Source organism: Bos grunniens, chromosome X (genome assembly GCF_055505025.1).
Source record: "Bos grunniens cultivar Pamir isolate PY7600 chromosome X, Bosgru_T2T1.0, whole genome shotgun sequence".
In the NCBI taxonomy this organism is placed as follows: domain Eukaryota; kingdom Metazoa; phylum Chordata; class Mammalia; order Artiodactyla; family Bovidae; genus Bos; species Bos grunniens.
The window spans coordinates 21,304,763-21,317,867 of record NC_141194.1 but is presented as its reverse complement, the minus strand read 5'-3'; the positions used below and the strand labels follow the sequence as shown (position 1 = coordinate 21,317,867).

At 38.3% G+C, this 13,105-nt stretch overlaps 1 protein-coding gene across 5 annotated transcripts in view; it reads right to left on the bottom strand.

Annotated features, from left to right (window-relative positions):
- POLA1 (DNA polymerase alpha 1, catalytic subunit) overlaps window positions 1–13,105 on the bottom strand; it is a 295,794-nt gene that overhangs the window by 255,414 nt on the left and 27,275 nt on the right. For all 5 annotated transcript variants that reach the window (XR_015159734.1, XM_086389392.1, XM_086389396.1 and 2 more), the window contains exons 16-20: window positions 9,474–9,558; window positions 7,417–7,478; window positions 5,280–5,369; window positions 1,591–1,707; window positions 259–434 (exon numbers count right to left, since the gene is read on the bottom strand). Coding sequence is in view for 4 of the 5 variants with exons in the window: in XM_086389392.1 (XP_086245518.1) it covers window positions 259–434; window positions 1,591–1,707; window positions 5,280–5,369; window positions 7,417–7,478; window positions 9,474–9,558 (530 nt within the window). In the remaining variant the exon portion in view is untranslated. The remainder of the gene's footprint in view (window positions 1–258; window positions 435–1,590; window positions 1,708–5,279; window positions 5,370–7,416; window positions 7,479–9,473; window positions 9,559–13,105) is intronic.

The window sequence follows — 13,105 nt, the reverse complement described above, 5'->3', positions numbered from 1 at the left end:
AATACCACATCAATTTCCAAACTGCTCTCAGGAAACATCAAGATGGTGTTAAATGAGGGAGATATTATGATAAAATTAGAATAATTCAAAAGGCAAAATAATTCACATCACTAAAGGAATGGAGATGTGATGCTGACATGAAGACAGACAATTTTCCCCTCCACAGCACCACAGACTCCTGTTCCTCCAGCCTAAGGATGATGCTGGCATCTCAGCTAATTTCAAGACAGAGAAATTCTGAAGCATCCAGGATCATACCTGTACATGTTTCGTATAGTTTCTATTGGGATTACAATCCTTTCAGTTTTCAAAATCTGTTGAACAAGTTCAGATAAATGGTAGCTTTTACACCGAATCAGTTCCTTCGCCGAAATTTCCACATCACAGATCATTCGGCCACAGGTAGCATTTTTTTCACCAAATCCACTCCTGCCCTACAGGGGAGGACAAAAAGTAAATCCCATGGAAAAGCAGACACTGACATTTTGTTCTAACTTGATTTGAGGCTAGCCCCAAAATTACAATGATGAAACTTTCATTCTTCCATTCATTCAGCCATCATTCATATATTTTTGAACATTGACTATGTATCTGACACTGTTCGGTTCACTCAGAATATAAGGGATACAGCAGTTAGCAAAGTAGAAAAGATACCTGATCTCATTTGAAATATACAACTAAAAAAATTATATAATTTTAGGAGGTAATAAGTATATGGATAATAGAACATGGTGACGGGAACAAGGAATTTGCAGGAACTACATCTTAAATAGGGTGGTCAGGGTAGACCACACTGAGAAGATGCCATATAAAGAACCCTGAAGCGGTAAGGGGTAAGCAACGCCAGCATCTGGATGATGTGTTAATAATGACTCTATTGTCTTAAAGAGATGAACAGGAAAAGAAGCAAGAGCACTGGTTCCCAACTCCAATCTGCAGCAGCAGAATTCTCTGGAGAATGTTATAAAAGATACAGATTCCTAAATTCTCTGATGAAGCAGCATTCTGGTTCACTGGTAAGATTTAAGTAAAGACTTCAAGCAAAGAGCAGTGTCAGAGTTTAGGAAATGAAGGTGCTTCATCCAAAACCCACCACAACCCCCCTTTATCAAGCAAGCAGGCAGAATGAAAAGGAACAAGCCTTCCAAGAGTCAGATGGGGCCTGGGTTCACAATTTTAGTTCTTGCCTTTACTAGCTCTAGGATCTTGAACAAGCTCTGCCCCCTCTGTGAGAATGTACACTTAAACCTGCAATTGCTCAGAGAGGACAAACATGCAGCCCACTCAGTGTCTGATCCCTCCCATTCTTCCTTCCCATCTCCTTCCTGAACCCCACAGCTCTGTTTCTTAAGGATGCCCTAGTGGAGCTAATAAGCACGTGCTATCTCTAGATTCTAAAAGCTAAATTTTAAAACTACCAGTGGTTACTAATAAAATGCTGAATTCAAAGGAAAAGGTGTTTAGTGGAAAAGTTAAAATGTCATATCATAAGGCAGCTATTCTAAGTCAAAGAAGCACAAGGTGCAACCTGGTAGCTACTCAATACACAGAAGCCAAAATAGAGAAGTAAGATTTGAAAATTATGATTACCCCAAGCTTCGGCATGTTGGATCGCTTCAGCCGACCTATCTTGGACCAGAAAGGAACTTTGCACACATTAATTCTCTGCAGTAGCACTTCCAGTTCAAAACCATAAATATTATGACCCTAGTCAGAAAAAGAAGGCAGCCAATAACATTATAAGAAACACAAATTAAAGGATTTATCATCATAATGCATAGAATTTCTCTGCCCTTTCTTTTTCTGGTCTCTAATTGAAGGCATCATGAGCTTACCTCCGACTGGGGTCCTTTCTTCTTCAGGAATTTATTCATCAGCAGCATTCATTAGCCTTGACATTAACAAGGCTGCTAAGCAGATTGCTGGAATAAACTTTATTTTATTCTAATTGATGCCAGGTTCATATGATGTCTTTTAATTTGCAACTTACACCTCACAGTCTCTCAGAAAAATGCAAATTTTAATGTCCCATACTTTTCAGGTCATCAGTAGAAGCTGTATTCAAATAATTTCATTTTACTTCCTTAACAACCAAGAACCCAGCTATGTTGTATGACAGTTTACATACACTTCTTAGAAAACTCGGGAAGTACATCCAGTTTCTTCTTAAAGAACTGAGTTCAAACACAACTGATTTTGACTTTTAATCAACATGCAACAAAATAAACAGATATCACTCCATAGTTCAAATAAGAAACTTGTTAAAAACACTGAAACAAAACTATCCTGAGTAAAAAAAAAAACTCAAAAAGATAACCATATTTTCCAAGTCTGTACTAATAATTTCCATCATGTGAATTATGCTTATTCTAGAATAGGAAAGACAAGAGATCTCTTCAAGAAAATTAGAGATACCAAGGGAATATTTCATACAAACTTGGGATCAATAAAGGACAGAAATGGTATGGACCTAACAGAAGCAAAAGATATTAAGAAGAGGTGGAAAGAATACATAGAAGAACTGTACAAAAAAGATCTTCACGACCCAGATAATCATGATGGTGTGATCACTCACCTAGACCCAGACATCCTGGAGTGTGAAGTCAAGTAGGCCTTAGGAAGTATCACTACTAACAAAGCTACTGGACGTGATGGAATTCCAGTTGAGCTATTTCAAATCCTAAAAGATGATTCTGTGAAGGTGCTGCACCCAATATGTCAGCAAATTTGGAAAACTCAGCAGTGGCCCCAGGACTGGAAAAGGTCAGTTTTCATTCCAATCCCAAAGGCAATGCCAAAGAATGCTCAAACTACCACACAATTGCACTCATCTCACACGCTAGTAAAGTAATGCTCAAAATTCTCCAAGCCAGGCTTCAGCAAAACGTGAACAGTGAATTTCCAGATGTTCAAGCTGGTTTTAGAAAAGGCAGAGGAACCAGAGATCAAATTGCCAACGTGCGCTGGATCATCGAAAAAGCAAGAGTTTCAGAAAAACATCTATTTCTGCTTCATTGACTATGCCAAAGCCTTTGACTGTGTGGATCACAATAAACTGTGGATACCAGACCACCTGATCTGCCTCTTGAGAAACTTGTATGCAGGTCAGGAAGCAACAGTTAGAACTGGACATGGAACAACAGACTGGTTCCAAATAGGAAAAGGAGTTCGTCAAGGCTGTATATTGTCACCCTGCTTATTTAACTTATATGCAGAGTACATCATGAGAAACGCTGGGCTGGAAGAAGCACAAGCTGGAATCCAGATTGCCGGGAGAAATATCAATAACCTCAGATATGCAGATGATACCACCCTTATGGCAGAAAGTGAAGAACTAAAGAGCCTTTTAATGAAAGTGAAAGAGGAGAGTGAAAAAGTTGGCTTAAAATTCAGCATTCTAAAAACTAAGATCATGGCATCTGGTCCCATCACTTCATGGCAAACAGATGGGGAAACAGTGGAAACAGTGGCTGACTTTAGTTTTTGGGGCTCCAAAATCACTGCAGATGGTGACTGCAGCCATGAAATTAAAAGATGCTTACTCCTTGGAAGGAAAGTTATGACCAACCTAGACAGCATATTAAAAAGCAGAGCCATTACTTTGTCAACAGTATGGATGTGAGAGTTGGACTATAAAGAAGCTGAGCGCTAATGCTTTTGAACTGTGGTGTTGGAGAAGACTCTTGAGAGTCCCTTGGACTGCAAGGAGATCCAACCAATCGATCCCAAAGGAAATCAGTCCTGGGTGTTCATTGGAAGGACTGATGTTGAGGCTGAAACTCCAATATTTTGGCCACCTCATGCAAAGAGCTGACTCATTTGAAAAGACCTGATTTGGGAAAGATTGAAGGTAGGAGGAGAATGGGACGACAGAGGATGAGATGGTTAGATGGCATCACTGACTCAATGGACATGAGTTTGGGTAAACTCCAGGAGTTGGTGATGGACAGGGAGGCCTGGCGTGCTGCAGTTCATGGGGTTGGAAAGAGTCGGACATGACTGAGTGACTGAACTGAACTAGCAAAATAAACTATATGAAGTTTAAAATCAACTAATAAACAGATTTACTTGTTATTAATTTTAATTAAAGATACATACCACTATATTGATGGTAAGTTTGTCTATTAAACTCAGAGACCCAAAGGACATTAGGAAGTCTCATTTCCAAATTCTCATGCCTGGGATTAGGGACTCAAACCCATGTTAGGATTCTTTCATTCTGGTTCAGATTTCTCACAGTCTTTGCTCTAACACCCTAAGGTAGGCCAGCTACCCCTAGATGCCATGATATCTCCTTGGGGCCCAAGAGGGAGAATGCTAGTAGACTGGATGTAGGCCTGGTGCTTTGCCAGAGGACAGCAGGAGGGCACTGTGGACAGAATCTTCCTAGCGCTTTCAAGATGGGTCTTGAAAGATTGTTAGGGAAGCAGGTACAGAGACACTGGTAACAACCTATAGGCTCTTGGTACTTCATCCAGAAAGGGGTTCAAGAACAAAAATGAACACAGAAACGTATGGCAAACATTTTTCACAAGGCTTCCATGTAACTAAATTACTGCTATTACACTTAAAATACAGGAATTTATATTACTTCCCTCCAAAAATCCCAAAAGCATGGTATAATTAGACTGCTCTATTAACCCAAGACAAAAGGCAGAACTCCTATCGAGGCATCTACAACCTAAGTCCTAAAACCTATGTTTAGAGGAAACAAAGCACGATGTTGTTTTAGGACTCTTTGGAACTGGGGCAAAGAACTTAATGAATTATTTTATGACCTCTTATTATTTAGTAGGAGTATATTCGTCATCAAGATAAAAAAAGACTCCTAGCCATGATCTCTCAAAAGAATATGTCACAGAGACCCACTGGGCTCATAAAATTAAAACACTTAAATTTTGGGGATATGCACCAAACCAAAGGAATTCACTCCTGTGACCACTATACAGCTGGGCCTCTATGCCAAAATTTTGAAGCTATTAACAGTTGACATGAGTTTACTTTTCTTCCAGGCAGCTCTCTAACTGCAAGTAACAGGAGTATCCTAAACTCCAAGAGTAATTCATGAGTTGTTTTTCTATTAGAGGGGAGAAAAACTATCCTGTAGTGGGCTGGGGTTTTTCTCCTTTCTGTTAGCAGAAAGTAGATGAATTCCTACCAGTTTACAAGGTCATTTCACTCTGAAAAGACTCTGTTGCTCAAAAAGTACCAATCAAGGCACACTGAAAAGAACTAAAGAATCAAGAGCTTCACCAAGACATGATCAAAGATCTACTTACCACAATGATATCAGGATCAATTTTGTGAACTTTTGCAAGGAAAAAACCTAGCAGTGTTCTTTCCGTGGCAGCAACCTCAACCTTCACATTCTGTTAGAGAAAAACATACCAGTCACTTATCTTTACTCTCAAATACTATTCCCTGGCTTCCTGCTTAAGCACGGTTAAGATTGCTTAGGGTTTAAAAAAAAAACAAAACATGCATTTCAAAGCAAAATGCAGCAATGAAATTCCTGATTCTAGATTTCACAGTAATACTTGCACAAAAATCTCTGAGGAGCTCATTAGGCTAATAAGCCTGTGAATGAAGCAAGATTTTAAGTACTGAGCACTATCAAGTGCAGAAATGTCCCTCCACAGGGACATGCTTGTGCATCTGGACACGTTTTATAGCCTCAGAATCAGAGAACCTATCAAAAACATTATTTACTTTCCTATATAATTCCTGGTAGACTTTGCTATTTATGTATTTACCACATAAAGAGATCCCAAGGACTGTAGAAACTAATCCCAAATAGCAGTATAAAAACCCATAAATAAGAAACTAGACTAAAAACAAACATACATGTAAGAACTATAAGCATCATAAGTATAAATAAAACCTAGCTACACACAAAAGGCTTCCACAACTGAACAGAAATCAGGTATTCAAAAGATGTACTTTATTAAGACTCTTAAAATTAAGTTGCTGGCTATGTTTACTACAACCAGCTCAGCTAAAAAAAATGTCAGTTTGACTCTAATGGAATTTTCCTAGATCATTTTACTTACTAATTCAGGGCACTTTACAAATAACAGCCTGATCCAATAGTACCCCCAGACTACTGGACTTCTCAAACCAATTTTAAGTAAGTGGAACCCAGTAAGGTTGCTATTAATTTTGTCAAGTGAAGACATTAAAAAAACAAAAATAACCTACAAATTTACCAACAGAGGCATTTCATAAAGGAAAAAACATCCTCTCCAAAAATGAAATTCTTTGTATTGAATACATTTACTTTTATGAAGTCTGACAGACTTTATTTTTTGGGGCTCCAAAATCACTGCAGATGGTGACTGCAGCCATGAAATTAAAAGACGCTTACTCCTTGGAAGAAAAGTTATAACCAACCTAGACAGCATATTAAAAAGCAGAGACATTACTTTGCCAACAAAGGTCCATCTAGTCAAAGCTATGGTTTTTCCAGTAGTCATATATGGATGTGAGAGTTGGACTATAAAGAAAGCTGAGCACTGAAGAATTGATGCTTTTGAACTGTGGTGTTGGAGGAGATTCTTCAAAGTCCCTTGGACTGCAAGGAGATCCAACCAGTCCATCCTAAAGGAAATCAGTCCTGAATATTCATTGGAAGGATTGATGCTGAAGCTGAAACTCCAATACTTGGGCCACCTGGTTGGAAGAACTGACTCATTTGAAAAGACCCTGATGCTGGGAAAGATTGAGGGCAGGAGGAGAAGGGGATGACAGAAGATGAGATGGTTGGATGGCATCACCGACTCAATGGACATGAGTTTGAGTAAACTCCAGGAATTGGTGATGGGCAGGGAGGCCTGGTGTGCTACAGTCCAGACACGACTGAGCAACTGAACTGAACTTTTATGAAAAACTCATATTATACTATTCCTCCCACCTCCACCATTTTATTAAGGATCCATGAAAACTTCTTCATGGAGTATACTGGGAGCTTAGAGATCACTAATCAAATACAGCCATCCCACACCAACCTTCCCAATAAATGTCACCTTTAATATCCACAGCATCCTCAACTTCTCTTGACTTCCTTCCAGCTAGGGAGGTGAGGGTGAGAGGGTGGGGCAGGCTTTAACCAATACTTTACCCAAAACAGTAATCAAGTCATCATGAAATTTTGGAAAAGCTTCCAATTAAGCTATCTGAAGGAGGGTTTGAGACCCTCATCTATTAATAAGGTGTCAAATCCTATTATTTCCAGGAGGTGAAACATTTAAACACTGTTAAACATTTTTAATGGGTTAATGCCATAGTCCAATCTAACAAGAATAGGTCTAACAAATTAACACAGAAAACAGCTTATTTCTACTAATCCACAGCATTCTCTTCTTCTCTTTTTAAACAAATAGATATTTCATGTTTAAAAGGAATGAATGAGTTCTTTACCTTTTCTTTAATGCTTTCTTTGAAATCATATGGAAAAATGGAGTCCTTTGGTTTAGACACAACTGTAAAAAGGAAAAAAATAAAGATGCTAACACCTGTCTTCGTCCAATTTCAAGTACACATACACTGAATGTCTCTGAATGGAAACTGTCTTAATATAAATTCTCCTTAATGTCTAAAGAATCACCAAAACAAACTATCCTAAAACTCATATGGAATCACGTTAGACCTTGAATAGCCAAAGCAAACTTGAGAAAGAACAAAGCAGGAGGCACCACATACCTTGATTTCAAACTATATTACAAAGCTACAGTAATGAAAACAGTATGGTACAGGCATAAAAAGACATATAGAACAATGGACCAGAAAAGAGAGCCCAGAAACAAACTTAACATACTGCATAACATAGTCAATTAATTTATGACAAAGGAGCCAATTATACAATAGAGAAAGGACAATCTCTTCAAAAAAGTACATTGGGAAAACTGGACAGCCATATACAAAACAATTAAAAACTGGACCACTACCTTATACCATACACAAAAAACTAACTCAAAATGGATTAAAAACCTGAATACAAGACCAGAAACCATGTAACTCCTAGAAGAAAACATAGGCAGTAAGCTCCTTGACATCAGTCTTAGCAATGACTTTTTGGATTTGACACCAAAACCAAAGGCACCAAAAGCAAAAATAAACAAGTAGGACTACACCAAGGTACAAAGTTCTACACATCAAAAGAAATCATCAACAAAATGCAAAGGCAACCCACTGAATGGGAAAAAATATTTGCAAATCATATATCTGATAAGGCATTAATATCCAAAATATATATTTTAAAAAATGCATATAACAACAAAAAAATAATCAAAAAATGGGCAGAAGAGCTGAACAGCCATTATATAGATGGACACCAGATACAGGAAAGGATACTCAACACCACAAATCATCAGAGAAATCCAAAACCACAATGAGATGTTACCCCACACCTGTTAGGAATGTTATTATCAAAAAGAGAGGAGATAACAAGTGTTGGAGAGGATGGAGAGAAAAGGAAATCCTTGTGCACAGTTGGTGGGAATGTAAACTGATGCAGTCACTGTGGAAAACAGTATGGAGTTTCCTCAAAAACGTAAAAACAGAACTACCATATAATCCAGCAATTCCACTTCTGAGTATTTATCTGAAAATAATGAAAACAGTGACTTGTCATTTGCAAGAACACAGATGGATCTAGAGAGCATTATGCTAAGAGAAATAAGACAGAGAAAAATAAATATATGATCTCACTTAAATGTAGATTCAAAAAACAAAAGAAAATGACAAAAATGAGCTCACAGATACAGAAAACAGACAGTGGTAGAGTCCGAGGGGGTTGCATGAAACAGGTGAAGGGTACAATTAGTTATAAACTAAATAAGCCCTGGGTATGCAATGTACAGCATGGTTACTACAGTTAATAATCCTGGACAGTATATTTGAAAGTTGCTAAAAGAGAAAATCGCAGAAGTTCTCATCACCAAGGGAAAAAAATTCTAAGTACAGTGATGGACGTTAATGAGACTTATTGTAGTGATCATTTTGCTACATATACAAATATGGCATCATTATGTTGTACATCTGAAACTAATTCTACATGTCAGTTATACCTCAATTTTCTAAGTTTATAAAAGATTAAATCTTAAAAAAAAGAATAGACAAATACATAAGAGTATGATAAATTTAAAGTATGGGATTAATAAACTACCATGCATAAAACAGATCAACAACAAGGATTTACTGCGTAACACAGAAAATTATGTCAAATATCTTATAATAACCTATAATAGAAAATAATCTGAAGAGATATATATATGTAAAAGTGAATCATCTTCTTATACACCTGAAATTAACACAATATGGTAAATCAACTATACTTCAATGTAAAAAAAAAATTTGCTTAGCAGTATAAACTAGTTACCCTTGAAAATATTTTTTTGAAGTTACTGACCAACAGCTGGAGAAAAAACAAGAAAAACAAAAATTAAACCATTAGTAAACCAGCTTAAAATACATACCGCAGAAGTGTGACTGAAAGGGAGGCTGTGGGGGTGCTTTATCTAATGCAAAGCTGTGATGGACCAACGCTGACACAGCAATAATCTGCAGAGAAGAAAATTACTTATCAGACACCTACTATGTTGTCTGCATTCTCACCAAAACCACCAAGAACATAAAAAGATATAGATTTTAATCCATAAGAATATTTTAACTTTTATTACGAAAGTATTTAAATAAAAAATTAAATAATAAAATCAACTCTCATATACTAACCATCCAGCTTAAATTATCAACTCATAAACAGCCCTACCCCACATTATTTTGAAGCAAAATCCATACCTATCACTTTATCCAGAAATAATTCAGCAGTTTCTCATATATGAATAAAATGTTTCTCTACCTCAGCACTGTGGACATTTTAGGCCAAATAATTCTTTGTTGTTGGGGCTGCTCTGTGCATTGTGGGAAATTTAGCTCCCCTGGCTGCCAACAGCATCACTCCCCACTCCCCAGTCTCCATGTTGTGACAATCAAAACTGTCCAAGATATGGCCAAAAGTCCCCTGGAGGGTTAAAACTGCACCCAGTTGACTGCTATTACTTTAAAAATGTTTTTTCATATGCAATACAATCATGCCAGCTAAGTCAATAAACAGTGATTCCTTGAAAGTGAAAATGAAGTCGCTCAATCACATTTAACTCTTCACGACCCCTTGGGACTGTAGTTCATGGAATTCTCTTGGCAAGAATACTGGAGTGGGTAGCCTTTCCCTTCTCCAGGGGATCTTCGCAACCCAGGCATCAAATCCAGGTCTCCCGCATTGCAGGTGGATCCTTTACCAGCTGAGCCACCAGAAAAACCCAAGAATACTGGAGTGGGTAGTTTATCCCTTCTCCAGGGAATCTTCCTGACCCAGGAACTGAAGTGGGCTCTCCTGCATTGCAGGTGGATTCTTTACTAACTGAGCTATCAGGGAAGCCCTGATTAAATATCCTGGCAGGATTCAAATTCTTGTGTCTTCCCAACTTTCTCAACGGTATTTATCAACATACTTTGCAACTGGTTGATATGTAATAAAACTGTCTCAGCCCAACTCCTCCCCATCTATTCAGTCCAGTTCAGTTCAGTTACACAGTCATGTCTGACTCTTTGCGATCCCATGAATCATAGCACGCCAAGCCTCCCCGTCCATCACCAACTCCCAGAGTTCACTCAAACTCATGTCCATCGAGTCAGTGATGCCATCCAGCCATCTCATCCTCTGTTGTCCCCTTCTCCTCCTGCCCCCAATCCCTCCCAGCATCAGGGTCTTTTCCAATGAGTCCACTCTTCGCATGAGGTGGCCAAAGCACTGGAGCTTCAGCTTCAGCATCAGTCCTTCCAATGAACACCCAGGATTCATCTCCTTTAGAATAGACTGGTTAGATCTCCTTGCAGTCCAGGGGACTCTCAAGAGTCTTCTCCAACACCACAGTTCAAAAGCATCAATTCTTCAGTGCTCAGCTTTCTTCACAGTCCAACTCTCACATCCATACATGACCATTGGAAAAACCATAGCCTTGACTAGACGGACCTTTGTTGGCAAAGTAATATCTCTGCTTTTGAATATGCTGTCTAGGTTGGTCATAACCTTCCTTCCAAAGAGTAAGCGTCTTTTAATTTCATGGCTGCAGTCACCATCTGCAGTGCTTTCGGAGTCCAAAAAAATAAAGTCTGACACTGTTTCCCCATCTATTTCCCATGAAGTGATGGGACCAGATGCCATGATCTTAGTTTTTAGAATGTTGAGTTTCAAGCCAACTTTTTCACTCTCTTTCACTTTCATCAAGAGGCTATTTAGTTCTTCACTTTCTACCATAAGGGTGGTGTCATCTGCATAGCTGAGGTTATTGATATTTCTCCCGGCAATCTGGATTCCAGCTTGTGCTTCTTCCAGCCCAGCGTTTCTCATGATGTACTCTGCATATAAGTTAAATAAGCAGGGTGACAATATACAGCCTTGACGAACTCCTTTTCCTATTTGGAACCAGTCTGTTGTTCCACATCCAGTTCTAATTGTTGCTTCCTGACCTGCATACAGGTTTCTCAAGAGGCAGGTCAGGTTGTCTGGTATGCCCATCTCTTTCAGAATTTTCCACAGTTTATGGTGATCCACACAGTCAAAGGCTTTGGCATAGTCAATAAAGCAGAAATAGATGTTTTTCTGGAACTCTCTTGCTTTTTTGATGATCCAGCAGATGTTGGCAATTTGATCTCCGGTTCCTCTGCCTTTTCTAAAACCAGCTTGAACATCTGGAAGTTCACAGTTCACATATTGCTGAAGCCTGGCTTGGAGAATTTTGAGCATTACTTTACTAGTGTGTGAGATGAGTGCAATTGTGTGGTAGTTTGAGCATTCTTTGGCATTGCCTTTCTTTGGGATTGGAATGAAAACTGACCTTTTCCAGTCCTGTGGCCACTGCTGAGTTTTCCAAATTTGCTGGCATATTGAGTGCAGCACTTTCACAGCATCATCTTTCAGGATTTGGAATAGCTCCACTGGAATGCCATCACCTCCACTAGCTTTGTTCATAGTGATGCTTTCTAAGGTCCACTTGACTTCACATTCCAGGATGTCTGGCTCTAGGTGAGTGAACACACCATCGTGATTATCTGGGTCGTGAAGCTCTTTTTTGTACAGTTCTTCTGTGTATTCTTGCCACCTCTTCTTAAAATCTTCTGCTTCTATTACTTCTCTATTGTTGAAGAAACTGGGTTGCTTTATCCCATAGTGTCCCTCATTATAAATTCTGCTGCTTGTATCCCAAGAATGTCATTTAACATGTTCCTGTTTCTGTACTGCCTGTATATTCATATTTATATTTGAAGGCTTAATCAAAACCTGATTCAATTTTTGGCAAGAATTCTTTGGAGTTGCTACTGATCATCATGGACTAAACTACCATCACCACCACTAATTATCACGTCATGTCTAATTACCTCTATTCTAGTGATATTAGCAGCCTCTGGAAATCAAACCTAGATCATATTATCTCATTATGGATTGCAAAGTAGCTAGATGCAATTCTTCCTTCATCATTTACTAACTGGAAAGCTACAAAGTTAAACCTCCCTCCACTGATCATTTGGTTACCTGAGGTACAATGTACGTTCAAAAAAGTCAAGATAAATGTTTGATTCAATTCATTTACCAGTTTTCAAAATAATGAGTTGGTTCCCTAGCTTACTTCACAGTGTAGTCCTGTGTTTACAGTATCATTATGAAGTCATGTGTTTCAATCTGTTGCAGTTATACATGTTCAAATTGCTCCATCTTTGACATAGGAAACTATTCAAGTTGTTTCCTGAGTCCTTCTGACATACCTTCAGTAGATTTTAATAATGTCCATGCCTCCTGGTATAACAAGACGTTCCAGGCTTACCTTGGACAATTACTGCCCTGAATCAGCTACTTCTTCACAAAACCCCATTTCCTTTCTTGGGAAATGGTATTTAGAAACCTCACTCTGGACGAAGGATCTTTTTAAACTAATTAAACTTTCCTCTAACACTTTAACTATTAACTATCTACTATATCAACTATTATTAAAAGTTCAAATCACATACAAAAGGAAAAAACACTGCCAAAATCCTGCTGTTAAAAAAGATC